The sequence below is a fragment of the Lissotriton helveticus genome, chromosome 6, assembly GCF_964261635.1.
Source record: "Lissotriton helveticus chromosome 6, aLisHel1.1, whole genome shotgun sequence".
NCBI classification, from domain to species: Eukaryota; Metazoa; Chordata; class Amphibia; order Caudata; family Salamandridae; genus Lissotriton; species Lissotriton helveticus.
This window is the reverse complement of record NC_136067.1, coordinates 908,415,916-908,437,383: the sequence shown is the minus strand read 5'-3', so window position 1 is coordinate 908,437,383 and position 21,468 is coordinate 908,415,916. Positions and strand designations below refer to the sequence as shown.

Sequence of the window (21,468 nt, the reverse complement as noted above, 5' to 3'; positions counted from 1 at the left end):
GATGCGCAATTAAGGAATACCTCCCCTTTCATTCCTATGGGCCTGAAGGCCCATAGGAATGAATGGGAAGACATTCTCAATTTGCGATTCTCAATTAGAGAATCGCAAATTGAGAATGCAATTTCAAGGGTGCCAGGGTGTCAAAAGGACACCCTGTTGCATCCCTGAAATGTGCATGTGTGCACATGTGGCACACATACATGCCCTAAGGGCATGTAGCTGTGCCATATGGCACTTAGAAAAATGCAAAAAGTGAATTTTTCAAAGAAATCGCAAATTACCACCAACTTGAAGTTGGTGGTAACTTGCGATTTCTTATGGCTAAATTGCACTTTTTCTGGGCCTCTTACATTGTATTTGAGGAATCGCAACTTGCGATTCCTTAAATGCAATCACAAAATAGGGAATCGCAGATTTGCGATTCCTTATTTTGCTAGGCTGTTTTTCATCATACATCACACTTAGCTAAATTGCGTTTGCGATCGCAATTTTGAATGATACATATGGCCCTATACCACAAGAAACAGAATACAGTACATTCCATCATACACTAAATAGCCCATATCACAGCTCCTTACATTGTGCAACACAAACTGTAACACAATCAACACACCACACCATACAAAAAACATCTTCCATCACAACATATCCAACTGTAGTATGCTTGATATTATCAGAATATGACCCACAACATCATGCAATTCCTATCCCAGTGCGGGGATCTTCAGAAAAAGAAAATACTGGGGCAGGAAAACATGGAAACTGGGGACAAAAAAACAGGGCCCAACCATAGTAGGTTTACATCTTCCAGGCATTAAGGCCTCAATTAAAGCGGTAGGTTCAGTTGTCACTTCCATACTAAGACAGAACAGCCATCAACATATCCCTTCGACTAATCATGACATCAGAAACTCTACCTCTCAGATTAGAACATCTAGTTAAATCACCACAATATATTCTACTGCTCCAGCCACAAATAGTCATTATTAGAGTACAACTCTCTTCCACCGCAAGAGGTCCATGAGTCCCTAACTTGAAATAAGCCAAATAATCGTGGATGTGGGGTGGAGGTCCTCACACCCACATCCACACTGCAAACCTACATACAGCGATAACCCGCTACACACTTCATAATCATTCAGGTTAGCTTGTAAGGTCACAAGATTTACCCACCTTTAAGGAACACTTCCATAAGTATAGCCATCCTCCAAATAGTTATCTTTCAACAATGTGGTCCTGAAAAGGAATCCTTCTGTCAAGAACCTCCTTTGAATGAACCACAAACACACGCCTTTGCCTGTGCAAAGCACCAAGAGCCAAGTGGTTGGAAGCTGCTGAGCTATACAAAAACACACTAACCTAACATAACATAACATAACCTCTGCATGATGTTTGAGTGAGCAGGAACACATTACTTGCTTTTTGGGTCCGAATATGGTTTCCTAGCATATTCACATCAAATAGAAGTGATATATGATGGGAACAGTGCTTACTAGTGCCGCAGCTTGTCGCACAAACTCATCAAGCAATTAATCATAACTTGAATGAATAAAAGAAACTGCGGAATTAACACTTCAACACCTATTTGTTTAAAGCAGGAAATGTCATAAACAATGTATGATGGAAGCACTATCTAAATGTCAACCTTTCTCACCAAAGAAACTACATGTCTACAGCAAGAAAAGAAACGCAGTTCAGTAATAAAAATACATATGAAAACCAGGAATGCAGCAGATTGTTTTGCTCCCTTGTTATTGGCGCAGGTGTGGTCACATGACCTCCATGGCATCATAGTACAGAATAAGAAAAGAGCAATCTTTAACATCGTTCTTTGGTTCTGTTAGAGACTGGAAAGGGCCAATGACTAGCATCACTCATTTTCACGCCTCGGGTATGTCATCATTGCATCCATAATCCCATACTCTCCTCGCAATCTCCATTCACACTGGTACACACAAGCACTCCACCTTCAAGCACTAATCTCAGTAACCTCATAAGCATGACTAACTCATTAAGATTTACACCTAACTTGCCGAACAACTATTGAACTCAATGTTATGTTTACCTTCTTTTGTCATGCATCCATTATTGCATATATATTTTCTATGCTCAGCGCCCTGCTATTTGTCCACTAGAGTTGTGGATTCTAGATTGCAGGCAGAGGATGGTAGGTACTGGACGATGGGTGAATGATCTCTCCTTCCTGCTGTACCAGTGTTTCTTAATATGGAATAAAGCTTTTCCTTCATCACTCGTGTCTAGCTCCACTTCACAAGTGGCGATGAGTGAAACGCTGGTGAATCTATGCGTGTCTATAGGCTTTCCAAACAATTTTTTTTACATAATTGCATAGAAGATCATCTGGCAGAGCTGCCTAATTCTGTACTAAATTGAAACTGCAGGAACTGAAATTTCAAGTGGAAGGAAGGACTAGATCATTACCGTCTTGAATTTGGCAGGTTGTGTGTTATTTTTTTTTACTGCCCTTTTCTGCCTTGAATACGGTATTGCGGTATGCCGTTACAGATACAGCTGTTACAATTTAAGAGACGTGTTAGACCTGGCACCTTGGAGGGGGTCTCCCTTCCCATTTTGTTGCTGTTGCCTCATGTGTTTTTGCTGGTTATAGATGCTTTGGGCACTGTGCCACTGCTGTCCAGTGCCACAGTGCAAGTGCTCCCTATGGTAAATTGATGTTGGATTAGTGATTCCATGATTGGCTGGTTTGGTTTACTTGTCATACCCTAGTACAGTGCACTGAGTGTGCCCAGGGCTTGTAAACCAAATGCTGCTGGTGGGCTTGCAGCACTGGTTGTGCCACCCACAGAAGCAGCCTGTAAAAGGGTGTCCAGGTCTGCCATTGCAGAGCCTGTGTGCAGTCTGGTACTGCCATGTTGACTGGGCAAATGCACCCACTTGCCAGTCCCTAAACCTTCCCTTTTCTGCATATTAGTCACCCCTATGGTAGGCCCTAGCGCAGGGTGCATTGTAAGTATAAGGTAGGACATGCTCTAGTGTGTGTGGCATGTCCTAATAGTAAATTACAGACATTTTCATATTTCATATTGGAAGGCCACCTGTTACCCATAGGCCAGAATGGGCAGTTTGATTATTACATTTTATAATCCTAACTGACTCAGGGAACTAGGTAGGATTTCGATTTTAGAATGCCTGAACTCAGAATAATAAAATACATTTTTAGTGAAGTTGGTTTTAACATTCTGTGTTTGAAAATACCACTTTTAGAAAGTAGGTATTTTCTTGTCTAACCATCCAAGCCTGCCTCTGCTAAGTTGTGTATTCCTTGTCTGTAGTTTGAGTGACAGGGGCTGGGGGATTCCAGGAGACAGGGCGAGTCAGCACAGGGCTGAATAGAGAGATCTACATGTAGCTGGGTGGGAGGAGTTGCACCTGGGACCTGAACAGGGCTGTGCCTTCCCTCCACAATGCTGGATCCACCTCTGTGGTGCGTCTGATGTCTCTGCCCTGCACTGTGAAAGGAAAGAAGGAGTCATGTAAACAGAGTGCTCCAGGACTGACCAGAACTGGTTTGGACTAGGCAAAGGCCTCTCTGCCTTCAGAGAACAAAGAGAAACTGTGTCTAAAAAGGGGGACCCGGACCCCAGAACTTTAGATCACTTTTGGGAAACAAGAAGAAACCTTTGCTGAGAGTGGAACCAGAGAGACTGAGGAGAGACTATCCCTAAGCGTGAGGGGTTGGCCTGCAGTGGTTGTCTGACTGCCAAAGAAAGGAGAGAGGAACTTTGTGTGTACTTTCATCAACTTGTGAAGGATCTCCAAGGGCTTGAGATAGAGCTTGCCTCCTGCTGAAGTCTCAGGAACATCAGACTTCACCAACCAGCTCCCCAAGAGTCTTTTGGAAGTGCCTGCTGCTGTGCTGGGCTTTCTGAGGGACTGCGTGTCGCAAGGAGCTGGAAGCACGACTCACGGAGAAGAAGCGTGTTGCCGCCGCAGCTGCTGTTGTCGCATCACCGGAGAGGAGGATCGACGTCGCATCATACGCTGCCGCATCAATGGAGAAGCGTGTCGCCGCCACTGCAGCTGTCGCATCATCGCTGAAGCGCCTCGCATCGTTGGAGAAGGTGTTGCCGTCGAATCACCGGGAAGCGTGACGCAGAGCCTGTCGCGGCTCAGAAGAATCGTTGAGTTGCCGCATGGCCGTCGGGCGTGCATGCAACGTGGCTCATCAAGAAGAAGATGCTATCTTTGTCGCATTGCACCGGATCGCATCACAGCGCTGCTGGTCTCATCGCCACGGAAGCGCAGTAAGAAACGGACGCATCACCTCCCCACGTCCAGAAGAACCAACGCATCCCCTACGCATCAGTAGGGACCCGACGTATCACCATTCTTGCATGTAAGGAACCGACGCATCACCTTCCCTGCACTACTTTCATTGTAAATCATTACGCATCCTAAGGTACATTGAACTCAAAGTGTTGCATTTTAATCTTAAGAGAGACTAAGCTATTTCTACCATTTTTATAATACAGTATTGTGGATTTTTGTTGTTTGTGCTCTTGAGTTAAGTCTATATAAAAGATACTTATTTTTAATATACAACTGGTGTGGTGTCCATCTGTAGTGTTGTCACTTGATTACTGTATGTGTTCACAAATACTTTACACACTGCCCCTGAGATAAGCCTGTCTGCTCGTGCACCTACCAAGGGGGTGAGCAGGGGTTATTTTAGGAGTGTACCTCCTTACCTTGACTAGACGCAAGGGTCCCTATTTGGTCAAAGGTACCTACCTCTGCCAATTAGAGAGCACCAGATCTAACAAGATGTAAGTGCTCGTGCCTACCTGGAGGTTCCTTGCATGTCAGCACTGTTCACCGCGATCTCTAAAACTCCGGCTGTAGAACACATGCTGAGGTTTCCCGTGCATCCGCACCGTGCATTGTGCAGTGCTTTCCTCGCATTTGGGGTCACGTTGCGTGCCCTTACGCACCGCCATTTTGAAAACCTTCGTACATCAATCAAGGAGGTGCATCTTCAGCGGGGTGATCCGCACACCATTTCTGCTCAGTTTTTTTTTTTTTTTGCTCTTTGCTTGTGCGGTGACCAGCACACCTATCAGCACTTGGAAGTGTGGTGAAACCTACACCTTCGCATCTTAGTGTGTCCCTGTAAGCACACGGTGAGACGCACACCTTATTGGAGACTGTCACCTCAAGTATGTATTTTATTCTCAGTGTTTAAAGCAGAGACTATTTATTAATATCTTATCCACACCATCATTAAACAGTGCATTTCACAGTGAACTAGTCCTTTTTTCAGGTGAAGTCGGGATGCTGTGAAGTATTGTTCTCGAGTTGTCATGGCTAGTCAAAATCATCCTCTTCAACCACCCCAAGCATTTTGGCCAGCTACAGGAAACCCCTGCATGAAGTGGACTGAGTGAAAGGCCTAGTTTCTGAACTTCATTTACATCATCAATGAAGACAGAGAAATGACACCTGAAAGGAAAAAGAGGATTTTTTTTACATTCTGTGGGTCCAGGTGTTTTGAAAGCTTATGAGGAGATGACTAAAACATTAGGGAGTGGTGATGCAAATCTATTTGATGCCATTATGAATGATTTCGACAATTATTTTGCACCTAAAGTATGTATTGGTATCGTAAGCTATACATTTTCCCACAGGAAACAAGAAGTAAATGAAACAGTGGATTAGAAAGTTAGCTGCAGATTGTAAATTTGATCATGTATTGGGTCTGTTTATCAGAGATCAAGTTGTGACGCATGCTAAGGATCCTGCTATCCAAGAAAGATTATGAATATATGGTGATGCTGGGTTAAAGGATATTTTAAATATTGTTAGGAAGTCTGAAATGTCTATCCATAGTGCTAAGCTTCTCAAACAAGAAGCTAAAGAAATTCAAGTCGATGTGGTTAGTAAAATTAAAACAAAGACTATTACTAAGCCCAAGAAGGAAATTGTTAATAACCAAGACTTCATCAGACGGGGCAATTTGAGGTGTTTCCACTGTGATAGTGCGTCACACATAGCTTCTAGCAAATCCTGTCCTGCCACCATTAAGCAGAAATGTTCTAGTTGCTGGGTGGGTGTCCATGTTGCCAAGGTTTGCAGGAGGAAAGGGGGCAGGGGAGTGAAATGTGTAGATGAAGCTGAATGTAGTTCTAGTGATTAGGAGTCCAGAATCAAGAAACTTGGTATAAAGGACTGTGGTAATGAGAGGCAAAACCTTGATTCCAAAGAATATTTTCTTTTAAATATCAGTGACAGAAGTGACTTAAGCAGGGAAAAACCTCTGTGTTCTATGTCCATTGGGGGAGTTATTTTACAAATGCATGAGGACTCAGGTTCTCCATACACCATTGTGGATGAGGAAACCGGGCAGTCCTTGTTTGCCAAGCGGTTAGGGGATAGAATGGAAACAGATATTCACCTAGAGGGATATTCTGGTGAAAAGATTGATATGGTGGGCTATAGGTCACTAGTCTTCAGGTTTAAGAACAGGGAAGCGTTTGGCAAGTTGTACCTGCAGTTTTGGGTTGGAAGGACCAAGGGAATTTAGACATAATTCTTAATCCCAATAGCCCTGATCCGGTCATGGTCATAAATGACAATGAACTACTTTGTAATGAGATCTTGAGGAAGTTCACTAAGGTATTTAGTGGAGGTATTGGGAATCTCAATGATTTTGAGCATCTAATTTTTTCAAAACCGGATGCATGTCCCAAGGTGCATAAAGTAAGGCACATTCCTGTTCTACTTTGGGAAGACGTTGAGAAGGAGTTGGAAAGACTTGTCAAGGTTGATATTATTGAACCTATTGAATCAGCTGAATATATTTCTCCGATTGTGGTAGCCAGGCGTAGCAATGGGAAATTGAGATTATGCTTTGACTTCAGGCACCTAAGCAATAACATTGTTGTGGACAAATTTCCCCTTCTTAATGTTATCCATTGTTAAAGAAGCTGAATGGTTCTCATCCACTGACCTATCTGCAGCCTACCACCAGATTTCTTTGGCTAAAGAGAGTAAACAGTTCACAGCATTCATTACTCCTTTCGGATGCTTCCAGTACAAGAGACTTCCTTTTGGCCTGGCCTCTGCTGCCGCTATTTTTCAAAGACTTAGGTACCAATTATTTGGTAAATGTAAGAATGTAAGGTGTTTTCAAGACAATATACCTTATTTTGGCAAGGATAGGCAGGAACATGACAGGATCTTAGAGGAAATCCTAGCTGTTTTGGAAGCTAAGGGGTTAACTGCAGAACATTCCAAATGCACGTTTGCTGTAAAATCTATTACATATTTGGGCCATGTTCTTAGTGGTGAAGGTGTATCTCCCAAACCTTCTTAGATTGATGCTATTCGTGATGTTCCCAGCCCAAAGATTAGGGAAGAGGTTAGATTGTTCTTAGGGCTTGTGGAATTCTATTCAAAATTTGTGAAAGATTTTTCAAGCAATGGTTTTTGCATTAGGCAATTACTTAAAAGTAGAGGGAAATTCCTGTGGGATAAGGAGTGCCAACAAGAATTTGAGAATATCAAGAATACTGTTGTTCAGGCTCCTGTACTCAATGGGTTTGATCCTGAGCTGGACAATGGGTTACCGTTGACGCCAGTAATAAAGGACTGGGTACAATTTTATCTCAAGGTATCGATAGTAAGGAAAACAATATTGCATATGCATCTCGTGCCTTGTCTCACACCGAGGAGAAATTCTCAGTTATTGAGAAGACAACATTAGCATGTGTTTGGGCTCTGGATCATTTCCGCTCTTTTGTGTACAAAAAAAAACGTGTGGAGTGCACAGTGACCACAAACCTTTAGTTAATTTACTGGCTACTGAAGGACTTTCAAATGCCTCTGCTAGAATAGCAAGATTGCCGATGTATTTGCAGGACTTTATTTACAAGATTGTATATGTTCCTGGGAAGAAGAATGTTATTGCTGAATTTTTGTCCAGTTTACCTGTTGATCTGCATGAGTGTGATAGTAGCGACTTTAATTATGAGCAAATTGCTTTAATTCATGACCAAAGTTTGCATAATGTAAATGAGAAAGAATGGGTGAAACTTTACAGTTTGGACAAGGAGTTACATAGCCTGTTGGGATTTGTTGAACGTGGTTGGTCAAGGAAGACTGATGTACCAGATGTTTTGAAACCCTTTTGGGAAATTTGACACAAACTTTCTGTTGTCAAGGGGTCCATCCATAGAGGTGATAGAATTGTTCCTCTTCCTCTTTGAGGTCTGATATTGTCAAACTGTGTCATCAAGAGCTTTGCAGCATTGTCAAAACTAAACAGAGGGTCAAACAATGGTATTGGAATTCCGATAAGCCTCCTGTTACTCTAAGACCAAACATGTGTGAATCTATAGCACCCACTAAACTGTGGCACACTGTGACTGTAGATATCATGGGACCTATTGGTGCACAAGCAAAGTATATCATTGTTCTCATTGATGTATTTTCCAGATAGCCTGTCATCAAAGTTGTGAATAAGATTACCTCTGCAGAAGTTTTGATATTTCTCGACAGGGTGGTCATTCAGGAAGGGCTACCTGTTCAAATTGTGTCTGACAATGGCATTCAATGTTTTTCTAACGTTCCTTGAGTATTTTGACAGAGTGGGAATTAGGCACAGGACGACTTCCATATATAATCCAAGTGGTAATGGCTTGATTGAGAGATTCATCAGGGTACTGAAGAATGCCATTCAAATGGCTGCCAAGAATGGTTGTAATTGAGAGGTTCAAGTTTTCAGGACCTTATGGATGTTCAGAACCGCACCTCATGATGTCTTGGAGGTCTACCCTTTTGAGGTCATGAGAGGACATGGTGCAAGAACCAAGTGTAATCCTGAATGGATGTTGGATGCTGCAGTAGGCTCTGTGCCTGTGAATGTTGTGAGATCCAGAATTGTGGAGAAGCACAGGAAGTAAAAGGAGTTGTTTGATCAAAAACAAGGTTCAAAGGGTGTTTCCATCAATGTGGGTTGTTCGGTCAAGGGTTAGAGTTACCAAGGTTTTAAGGAGTGCCGTTCAGTTAAGTGATGGTAAAGTCTGGAATTTAAGACGTGTGGCTGTTTTTCACCATGGTTCGAATTCTATGGGAACTGTGGTGTTGGTTGCAGTGATATGTTTTCGATACCGACGTCTTACATGTTTCAAACGCTCATTCAGAGTGGGATGGATGCAGTGAGGACGCTTGTGTGAGCCATGCCCTCTCTAATAATTATGAGGATTCCACTACTGGTTCTGAAGGTAATGAAATTGTTAACAGTGGTGGTGATGCTTTAGTGAGGCACAGAATGGAGGTTTGTTCTGACAGTGAGGTAGGTGGTGAAAGTGAGCGCACTGTGGGGCCTGACAAGAGGGTACACACCAAACCCAAATGGATGTCGGATTTTATTTGTGATAAAGTATGTAAATAACATATTTTATTTAATATTTAATGGATGTTCTTTTCCAATTGTGATTCAACATGTTAACAAGTTAGTTCATTTTGGTGATGGAATATGTATGCACTTATTCTATTTCATTTTGTTGTGGATTATGTAAATAATAATAATTATTTTTTGTTCTTGTTTTAATATTTTTGGGGGAAAGATATGTTGTCTTTACCCTCTTTTGTCATGATTCCATTATTGCAAACATATGTTCTATGCTCCGAGCCCTGCTATTTGTCCACTAGAGTTGGGGATCCTAGATTGCTGGCAGAGGAAGTTAGGAGCTGGACAATGGGTGAAGGGTCTCTCCCTACTGCTGTACCAGTGTTTCTTAATATGGAATTAAGCTTTTCCTTCATCACTCGTGTCCGGGTCCACTTTACTCAAGTTCACCAACACTCACTCCACAGCTTGTCACATCACAGAAACCATCAATAAAAAAAATATGCGCAATTTACATCACAGAGATATAATACGTGCCTAGCTCCACAAACATTCTACATACCCTTGACCCCACAGGCTTTTCATACAACACAACCCTACCCAATACTACATGATGTATCACCGTCATCCACAACTCTTCATAGTTTTGTGCAGTCTAGGAACCCACATCCTCAACTCCATGAAGATCTTTAACTGCTGCACTCCCTCATCAGCTCCCAAACAATCTCCTTCTACCTAAAATACAGTCTTCTGGGGGGAGAAAAGGCTTCAAGGGTTAAATCAGAGACCTCTACATCATATCATCCTCACAGACCGTCAAATTCCTCCCCTCGTTGCTAATAAATTTGTCAGACTGTGCAGCTATCCTGATTCTCATCCACCACAAACCAACCAGACACTTTGCCAACCAAACTTCGCCAAATAACACTACAGCCCCTTTATCAAACTACGAATGCAGATAGAAAGTATTAATTGTAATAAATAAACACTGTATATAGAAAAAGGAGCTTCCATTGTTTAAAACACTGATAGTGATATAGCAAGGAAGGGTGTGATAGGCTTCTGTCATACACGATAACAAAAAAAAGCAAACACAAGCCATATTACAGCAAGCAAATACAATGAACGTCAATGTTAAAAAAGATGTAATGATCAGTCATAAATTTAAGACGTTTTATGACGATTCTTTCAAGAAGAATGAATCTCATCCAGAAAACAAAATCAGGATTGAAAAAGTTGAAATGAAGGTAGGTCAGAGAGCAACTACTACCCCTGGGGACCTTCAAATATCACTTCCGGTTGGGAGTTACACCGGATATACGATCAACTTGACCAAATTGGTGGTCTTCCCGCTATCGTGCTCCCGCCGAGGATACCGACACGATGCGCGGCCCCAGTGGTGGAAGAGGGATTTAAGTACCTAACCATACATATTGTGAGGGACCACAGGAAGTTTCTGAAGAAGAACCTTGAGCCCCAGATTGATCGGCTAAGTGCTGACATGTGTCATTGGTGTACTCTCCCATTGTCTCTAATGGGCAGAGCGGCCCTTTTCAAAATCATGGCCCTGCGGCACCTCCTATACGTCCTCCTAAACACTCCCTGTCCTGTCCCTCCGGCAATTTTTAAAAGAATAGCCCAGGAAGTTAGAATGCTTCTGTGGTAAGGGGGCTCTCCCAGAATAGTGCTCCATAAACTACAAAATAGACTGTATGATGGCGGCCTTGCGGTCCCAGACGTCTGACTATATTACTGGGCCTCGCAGTTGCTTGTCATAAATGGTTTGGGTTTACGCAGATGTGCACAAGCCGGCCTATAGAGTGGACAGAGCCAATATGCCGAGTGGAAACTGTGAACCATTTTTGTACTCCCATAAAGTTCGCACTGAATGGCCGACACACACTGGGGTGGTGGTGGGGTGCTGGAGGGAAGATAACAGATTTCTGTGCTGGACATTTACTAGTCGGACTCCACTGTGGTCAGGGGACACACTGAAAGAAGTAACCGCCCTAACAGGCTTTAGAGGGTGGGAATTGATAGGAATTGAGTACCTGGAAGACGTGTGTAAGGGGGACGCTCCCATTGCCTTTGAAGATTTGCAGAAGGAATATAACTTAAATCAGAAACAGAGATATCACTACCTCAGATTGATGCTTGCCCTGCGGCGATATATCCGACATGGTATCCCCGTTCCGGACTACTCCCCCCTAGAAGACAGATTACTACTAGACCCCATCCCTGAAAAAGCTATAGCCGCGATATATCGCAAATTAATAAATAATGTACCAGATCCCCTATTTACCCTGTGTGCAGCATGGACAGGCAAACTTGAAAGCACAGATGATGAAGAATGGCTAGAGGCAGTACAAAGCCCAAGAGAGATTGCAACTCGGACAAGATTTAGACTAGTGCAACTTAAGATTCTGCACCGTACCTATTATCCAAGTACACACTTATGAAAGTGGGGTAAAGCACACACAGCACATCGTGTTAGGGGCTGCCAACGGGAGGGGACATTCTTTCATATCCAATGGGAATGCCAGGAGATTGCCCGATTTTGGCAGAAGGTCACAGAAGTAATGTCTAGGGTGTCAGGAATGACGGTCCCCATGGACCCCAAATGGCTCCTTCTGATGATTAAGGGAGACCTTGACGGGCCCAGACATGTGGGAATATGGTTGGTGCTTGCAGTGGGGATTGCAAAAAGGAACATTGCAAGGAGGTGGGGAGCGCCTTCGCCACCGTCATTGAGAGAATGGGAAATGGGCCTGGACTGTTGCCAACATGCTGAGGAATCAGTGTATAAAAGTAGCGGTTGTGTCAAAAAGTGGGAGAAAATATAGCAATCATGGCGCCAAAATAGAGACGGGTTGGGCGAGGAATAAAACGTATCGGCTATGTCTAGATAGAAGAGTGGAGGAGGATTGTTGTACGGGGTATTCACCTTCTGCCTATAGAGGTTGTCTGCGGTCGACCTGTGCCTTTGAAGTTGCTGTGGGTATATGTCTCCCAGCCTAACCCTCATAAAATAGCTGTGATGTTAAAGCTGTATCATGTAAAACTACATGTGATTGATGTAAAGAGTGTTTTTTTTCTTCTGAGCACTGTTAATAAAAAGATTTTTTTAAATATATATATATCACTTCTGTTGGTACCCCAACATTATAAAATGCACTTTCTACTCATCTCACATGGCTTATTCTTTAGAGTCAGTGGACTGTAGTAAAAGCGTAGTCAGGTAAAGTGCAGAAAGCAACAGATGTGGGTCACAGTGATTTCCAATCATTTGCCTTTTCTAACCTCTCTGATAATTAGTCCAATAAAGCTTTAATAGACTTAGAAGAGTTAATTTATGTGTATTTACTGGATCCAGTTATAGGTAAATGAAGTTAGAAATGTAATTTTATTTAGGAAAATGATGGTTATATATAGAGTATGGAGACAGTTTGGAATATATGTAAGGCAATAAACAGCTGTAAATTCTTTAGTATAGACAGACCACGGGTATATGGCAATGCAGGGCATCATCATGCAGCAGGGATAACTAAAGTATTCTCCAAAGGAAAGACAAATTATACAGAGAGAGAATGCGAGCTATGCGGCGTATTTTGCAATTAAAGCCAAATTATGTAGCGTATATTGTTCGTTATTAGGTAGCGACTTTTACATTTTAATCCACTGTGGTACCTTAAACCACCTTCTCTTGCAGGGCTATCGCTAAAAGTCTCACTAAAGGCTTAGTAATTGGATGTTTTGGCTGCCCCTGGTATCTACACACAATCAGCGCCTTTCAAATGGAGTTCTTTTGGAATGGTTTTATGGTTTGTGGTTGTCCCTAAAACAACTGGCTTTGGCTTCTGCCTTAAACAAGGCATTTTAGGTAACCGAAATGTGCAAACAAGTAGGGCTATACTGCCTTTCTACTTCCAAAGTCACAATAACTATTGGGGATTTGCACAAAAGCACAGTTTCCGCGATAGTAATATCTCAGGTCAGGCCAGATCTTCGAGCCCTCATCCTCATTTAGAAGGGCAACCTGGCTTTGGCACTCCCATAGTCATGATCCCTATGGTGGAAACCATATTGCCAGATGAATCATCAGCATCAAGCAGTCATTCAAACTTTTTTAAATTTGAGGATGTTGGAGTCAGCATACTTGGCATGAGCCCTCCTTTCAAGTAGAAATATCTCTTGCCACGCTGAAATTCTGCAGACGCTTCCCATCCCCAGGCATTTGTATCACCTCTCTTTTAATTCAGCCCTTAACAGTGCAGTCAGGACCTGCATGGTGACGGACGTGCACCCCTGCCCTGAGTGACCAAGCTGCATGTATATCTGGATCCCTGGTAATGACTTTTGATAATAAGTAAACAAGGATCGTGCATGTGCGCCTGTACAGATGCTTGTCTAAGGGCAATGCAGTCTTATTAAAACTGGAGGGGTGCACCAAGCGCTACCGTCTTAGGGGTAGAAAGTGACTGCTTTTACCAGGATTTGAGTGAAATGAGCGTGGTGATGGCAGCGTACCAGTTTTGTGTTTAGTATGGATTGGTACTGTGAACTGGCATTTCCACTTGTGCCACTGTAGTAATGACTACTGGCTCACCCTTGTAAAGTTCTGCTGATATGTACAAACTCCCCCTTGGCCTACACGGTGACTGTGAGTAGCAGCAAGTAGCTTGTGATACTTGTGTGTGCATGGTGGAAAGTATATGTGCCTGTGCATGGTACATGCAAAAAGAAGCTGGGTCTGAACTGGAGTGGCGAAGTGAGCTAGAGAACGATGATGGATTCAACACAGATCTGTGACCGAGGGTCAGTGTCTGAAAGCTTTCAGTGTTAAGTCCATCACCTCCTTGTGTTTGATTTGTTCGCCCTAAATTGGCAGGGTATGCCCAGACGTGGGTCCCTTGCTCACTTTGCCACTGGATTCAAGCTATACTGGTTCATAGCTTGCTGACTTTGCCACTGGATTCAAGCTAGCCTGGCTGATGAGGGGTTTAACTCCAAAACCGGTCCCTGGATGCTTGTTTCCGGTCCAGGGAAGACCTGGCTTGGCAGTTTGAGCTGGACTGCTCCCATGAGGCACAAGGTCAAGACTGACTTGCATTTAGCTGGGTGTGAACTGGGGTGGCGAAGTGAGCTAAAGAACGATGATGGATTCAACCCAGATCTGTGACTGGGGGTGAGTGTCTGAAAAGTGTCAGTGCTCCGTCCATTATCTCCTTGTGTTTGCTTTGTTCGCCCTAAGTTGGCAGGGTATGCCCAGACGTAGGTCCCTTGCTCACTTTGCCACTGGATACAAGCTAACCTGGTTCATAGCTTGCTCACTTTGCCACTGGATTCAAGCTAGCCTGGTACATAGAATGGAGGCTTGTGGGTTCCATTTTGGCAGGCCAGGGCCTGGAAAGGCGAGTGGTGGTGAGGGCTGCAACTGTCAGATAGGATGAGATGTGGGTTACTCACATTCCTGAGGGCTGGAATGGAGAACCACACACACTGGAGCAAAGGGAGCAGAACATGCTCTGTGCACATAAAACGTCTCTTTGAATCCAGGAAGACATACTGGTCAGTAGGGGTATGGGCTCATTATCAAGTGAGATGGTGGGACTGATAAGTTTAGGAACAGCACACGTTTTGTGGTTAAAGGTTATATGTAAGGAGCATGCGTGCTGGACCTACTAATTAACTCCTGGTCCCTCCCTACCTTTTATGGCACTGAAAGACCACATGATCAGTATAGAGGGGAAGACGTGGGCCTTTTTATCTTTGTGAGGCATATTCCAGTGCAGGCTGACAGCCAGGTGTGATCCCCAGGTACCCCCTTGACCCGTGTTGTGGGTTAATCAAAGTTGGAGCTGCTCCTGCTGTCGTAGATTGTCCATTTGACAAAAGACAGGACAGAGCGAGGGCGCTTCAAAAAAGACTAAATCCACGACATAAATATAAAAAAACAGACACTAGATCTGATCTGTGTTTGGATTTGGACTATAAAGGTGTGAGCAAGAATCCAACAAGTGGCTCATCAGTGTCAGCAAGATAACACCTTTGAGCTGCTGCAACCAGGACTGGAGACAACTATGTCTGCTAGTCTCCAAGAAGGGTGAGGGGCCATCACCCAGAAATCCAAGCACAATTGCCCTGTGCTTGGAGCACCAGTCTGCTGCCTGCCAACACAAGTGTGCCCTGTGTGCCCTGTGAGGAGGAGGAGACAGCCTCGGGAGGAGCAAGGCCATGTGGAGATCCTGGCAAGTGTATTCCGATGAGTGAAGTGTGAGGTGTCTGGTCCAGTCAGGATCGTTGTTGCGAGAGAGTGCCGTCCACCCTCTTGTGTAAGCCAAGGACCCCATCATGGCACCCGTGAATTTGCAGGCAGTCATCCGGCACAACTGACCTTGTTTACGACCCACGTATGGGGCCACGAGGACCATTGTGACTATCACCCCAAACAATTGACATCTTTGAGGCTTTCACCCATGCCTACGCACCCACTGTATGCGATGATGGGGCCACTAGGATCATAAAGGCTATTGAGTCATAACACAGGCAAAGACGAAAGGACTGGCATAATCTTTACAAGGTTGTAACATAAAGAAAGAGGCAAAAAACACACGCAAACCTATTTCTGATCATAGAAACAACTAGCTTGCAATGCTAAAGGATTTCACAGGATAACAGGAATGAGATGGGGGAGATGAAAAACACCAACCTGGCTAAATGATAATGCATACACACAGTACACATGCCAATGGGCCAATACATGTAACATAACTACTAAAGAGATGAACAGACACAGGACAGGGTTCAGTCAGTCCTTAATTGACATTTAATATGTACTGGTTAAATGTGACACTGTTAAATTGTAAAGATGAAGAATTTAAAAAATGTGAATAAAGAGCAATATTAAAAAAATGCTGCGCAGACCATCACCACACAACAGATCTCGTGCAGCAAAAGCCACCTCTTATTCAAATCAAAAACTGCCAAAAAACACTGTGAGCCTGGCTCCAGTTACCAACCCTAATCTTCTGTTCAGAATATAGCTTTGGCACAGTGTCCAGGACCTAGACCTTGAAGCGGTCTTCAATCTGGTTCTGCCGCTCCTGGACAGATACAATGATACCACACCGGCTCTTTGTCAGATCTTTGTCACACGTGAGGATCAGTCACATTGTTGTGCCTTCTCCTATTCGAGAGCACTAAAGATCTGACTGTGTCACACCCCAGCCCTGGCCTAGCTGTGTTTCACTCCTTGCAAGCCAGCATAATCTTCAAGCTCCTATTAATCAGTGATAGAAACGTCAACAAATCTACCTGACTGAGATGACAGCCATCTCTGGCTGTCAGGGCAACGCAGAAGCAATTGTGTGACAGCTGGCTAAACATGGGAGCATGTATCGATCTTCAGGGGATTGTTGAACCCCATCCACCTACAGATAAATTAGGTTGTCCCATCTCTAATACAATTCAGAAAATTGTTGCATTCTTTCTCCAATGCTCTTAGTCATGAATGTGTTGGTTCTTGCAAAGGAACATTCACTAGACTCTAAGAAACTCACCATTCTACAAGATCCACCTCTCTCTCCTCTTGTGCTTCACTCCCGCTACCCGGATCAAGGTCTCACCATCCCAACCTGAATTGGTTGACGTAGACCACATCTTTAATTGTTAATCTCGGTTTCCATGTATACTACTTTACTTCTTCCAGAAGATAAGTTTTTAATCTACAACAAGCATTCAAAATAAAGAGAATAACAAATAATGAACCTGGAATCAACGAATTAAAACTCATTACTATTATCTCAAAGTGGCATATGAGAGAATCATAGGGTAAGTGACAGGAATGACCATTCCAATAACATATTTCTTCTAGTATTTATTTTCATATTTGTTATCTTTTCTTTGGCTCTAGATCCCAGTAAGCAACATCTAAGCTCAGGCTAGGATACAGTGAGGTTGAGTCTTATGTTTATGGTCATAGGACTGGATGGGTTTGTACCATCTTGTTTGTGTACTGTCGTTAGGTGATCCTGTTGCCATTACACTCTAAGGAAATCTCTGAACAACGTTGGCATTTGCCATTGTTACTTGTTCATGAGGCACTTCTAGAGTGAGTTTGCTTGGGAATCTCATGCAGAGTGTTAGATCAAATGATGTACCTCATTTGGTTAAGTATAAAGTACTTATTTAAGCTTTAAAAGTCTTCACTGGAAGGCACGTATTTACGTATTTTGACATTGACAGTCAATTATCAATAAACAAAAACTAAATTGCTTTTAACGCATGACTATTTCCATCAGGTGGGGTACATTTTCTAGAATGCAAAGACAGGGCCACAGTAGTTACACCTTAGAACCATGAGCATTTTGGAAAAAGGTAATAGTATGACACTACAGACCTGCTGCATGGTTCCATAGAAAATGCTTCCTTGATTTGGGGCATGGTAGTGGTGATCCAATATTTCCCCAGTCATGTTGACTTGAGGATTTCCAATCTGATGTGTCTGGGTTGCACCAGGAGCCAACAATTGAGAGAAAAGGCCCGGGCTAGACATATAGTTCCGATGCCGTGCTGATGTGTCCTGAATAACCATGGCCTTTTCCATACTTTCCACCGAATTTACATTATTGTTCATACCAACATTGTGAGGTGAGTAAGAAAAAGGAGTGCCTTGTTCCAGCAAAGAGCCGTGGCTGTTGTTAGCCCAGCCTGCATGTGATGGGTACTCCATAGTTTGGTTCGTTGGCACACTCAGTCTTGCTGAAGAAATGTTGTTAGCCCATCCAGACACATGGGTATCGTTGTTGGATGCATCTGCCGCCATGTTTTCATATCTAAACTCCATTTTAGGAATGCACATTGTATCCCGAAGCTACACATCCGGTGTTTGAAAGGTGGCTTGGGCGCTGGCCAGAAGGTCCTCTCATGTTCTGTAAAAGAAAGTACATAATTACAGCCTGAAAACACAGTGCATAACAATCCTTAAATTAAGGGATGAGGTTTTATCATTATTTTTTTTTATTGCATATTTATATAGCGCGAACTCGACCAGAAGATATTGGAGCACTTTACATGAGCACTGTATTTACATTACACATTCAGGCACGGGGAGATTAAGTGATTTGCCCAGAATCACAGGATGTGGACGCGACCCCGAGGCTCGAACCCTGGTCTCCAGCACTCAAAGTCGTCAGTCTAGCCGCCAGACCACATCCTCAGAAACCAAATATGTATGTATGTATGTATGTATTTATTTACTTGATTAAGCGCAACTGCCACCCAAAGGGTACCCTGGCGCTGAGACTGCGTCCGTGCTGCAACAGGTCTATCATTACATTTTCCTAGGGAACAAGAACGTTTTCAGGTCCTTTTTAAAAGAGGGGAGATCCTGTGTACTCCTCAATGTCAACGGGAGTGAGTTCCAAAGTGTAGCGGCCGTAAAGCCAAACGCCCGGCCGCCCATCCTCACTCTATTTATCCTCGGGACCGTCACTAAGAACGCCGAGGAAGATCTTAATGATCTAGTAGCGCAGTACCAGGAAAACAGGTTTTGGATCGGCGTTGGCCCCTGTCCATGCAGGGCCTTGAAAACAAGACAAGCTGACTTGAACAATATTCTCTGCTGGACAGGTAGCCAATGGAGATCAGCCAGTGCTCCCGTGGAAGAGGCAGATCGAGGACGCGCTAGAGCCAGCTTAGCCGCCATATTTTGTATCCTCTGTAGTTTTAAAATTAGAAGTTTTGGGGCCCCCAGAAGTAGTGCGTTGCAGTAATCTAACCGGCTAAGGATAGAACTGCGCACTACTTCTGTTCTAGCATTTTCAGGGAGAAGCGGTAAAATCTTGCGTAAGGCCCGAAGTAGGCCCATGCAAGTCGCTACTGTTCTGTTCACCGACGCATCAAGCTGCAGGTTGGATTCAAATAGAACTCCCAAATTCCGGACCGACTTTGCTGCCTCCACCGTGCCAGGAATAGATGCAGGCCAGAAGTCGTCCGGGAGCGGGCGCGGTGTACGATCTAAGGAGCAGTGGACCACTTCCGTTTTTAGGCTATTAAATTGTAGCGAGTTCGCACCCAGCCACTCGGCCGTAGCCGACATACAGCGATGAAATGTGTCCATTGATACTGCCTTAGTGCCCTCGAATGAAAAGATCAACTGAGTGTCATCGGCATAGTTGATGACCGATATGCCGAATGACTTTATCAAGGCGACCAGAGGTTGAAGGTACAAGTTAAATAGGATAGGGCTGATCGCCGATCCCTGGGGGACACCTTGTTCCACGCGATGCGTGGCAGATTGGTAAGGTGGAAACGCCACTGCTTGCTGTCTGTCACTGAGATAAGATGTAATCCAACTCAAGGCCAGGCCAGTGACTCCTGCCCTCTGTAGACGGCTCAACAATACTGCATGGTCCACCGTGTCGAACGCGGCCGACATGTCAAGCAGCACTAAGAATGCTGATTTGCCCATGTCGACCCGCGCCCTTAGATCGTCCAACACGGCGACCAATGCAGTTTCCGTGCCGTGAGCCGGCCTAAAGCCGAACTGAGATACATCCAGGCAAGAGTTATTTTCCAGAAAGCTGGATAAAGTTCTTGTGACCCACTTCTCTACGACCTTTACTATAAAAGGCAAGAGCGAGATAGGTCTATAGTTGGCCGGATTTGAGGGGTCCAGGGAGGCCTTTTTCAGCAATGGTGTGATTATTGCCATTTTCCAGCCTTCCGGGACCACTGCTGTGCTTAGGGATTGACAGCAGATGGTGTGGAGCGGCGGGAACAGTTCGTTTTGGAACGCCTTCCAGAACTTCTGGGGCATGGGATCAAGTGGTGATCCTGATGACACACCATTAGCAAGAAGGCAGAAATCTTCCAAGGAGGGGCACGGGAAACAGGACAGCTGAACCCCCGTAGCAGATGGTTCTATCGGGGGGAGCAAGGAAGCTGTTACCTGCTCCGAGCTCTGAAGTCCACTTAGGATTTTCCTAATTTTTTCCTCAAATGCGTCAGCCACAGAATCACACAAGTCCTGGGAGATGGGGACGCTCGAGGCAGCACAAGGCGGATGGGCTAAGTTGTTCACCAGTTTGAACAACGCCTGCGCTTTGTTAGCGGCCCTAGTCAGAGTGTCCGCCAAGAACTGAGCCTTGGCTTTCCTCAGCTGGATCTTGTATTCCTGCAAGGACGCTTTATATGCCACCTTGTCTACTTCCCTATAATCTCCTCTCCAAAGTCGTTCCGCCTGCTTGCAGCGGAGCTTTTGCTGGCCCAGATCCTCCGTAAACCAAGCATTGGTTCTTCTAGGCCTGTCCCCTACATTTCTTAGAGGGATCAATTTATCCAGAGATGTTCCAATCTGCTGACATAAAGTCTGATAACTTTTACCCACATCATCCTCTGCCACGAAGGGTTTGGACAGCAAGGTAGGTCTAGTTACAGATTTCAAAAGACGTGACCACCGCCTGCCAGTCCTAGCAGCACCAGTGCCACCCATCCTCCGAGTACCAGGCAAAAGGACAGATAGCAGAACCAATGAATGGTCGGTCCAGCATTGAGCCATGACTTCCCCCACCGAGACAAGGTCACTGTTGGCAAAAACCAAATCTAGAGTGTGTCCTCTAGTATGAGTAGGAGCCTCAACCAGCTGTGTAAGTTGAACATTGTTACACGCTTGGCATAGCTCTCTATACGCCATATCTTGAGGGCCAGAAGGCCAAAGGTTAAAGTCACCTAACACCACTAATCTAGAGTGGGAGTTTGAGAGGTCATAGATCAGGTCAATCAGAGGCTGAACATCCGTGGAGGTTGGGGAGGGAGGTCTATAACAAAGAAGACCCGCCAGCAAGGAACCGCCTTGGGCCGTGATGGAAAAGCCCATAAGCTCAAACCCTGATACCTCCTTCACCTCCAACTGTGTGAGCGCGATGGAATCTCTGAAGATATATCCTACCCCACCACCTCTGCCAGTTGTTCTAGGTAGATGTTTAATGAGGTACCCTGACGGGCAGGCCCATCCCAGCTCTACTTCACAGCTCGTATTGGTCCAGGTCTCTGTTACAAAGAGGACATCCAGATGT

At 44.3% G+C, this 21,468-nt stretch overlaps 1 protein-coding gene across 2 annotated transcripts in view; it reads right to left on the bottom strand.

The window, feature by feature from the left end:
• The window catches only part of LOC144761595 (uncharacterized), a 489,105-nt gene extending 470,800 nt beyond the window's left edge, over nt 1-18,305 (bottom strand). For both annotated transcript variants that reach the window (XM_078646893.1, XM_078646894.1), the window contains exon 1: nt 17,790-18,305. In XM_078646893.1, coding sequence (XP_078503019.1) covers nt 17,790-18,251 — 462 coding nt within the window. In that variant the 5' untranslated portion in view covers nt 18,252-18,305. The remainder of the gene's footprint in view (nt 1-17,789) is intronic.
• Between the last annotated feature and the right edge of the window lie 3,163 nt (nt 18,306-21,468).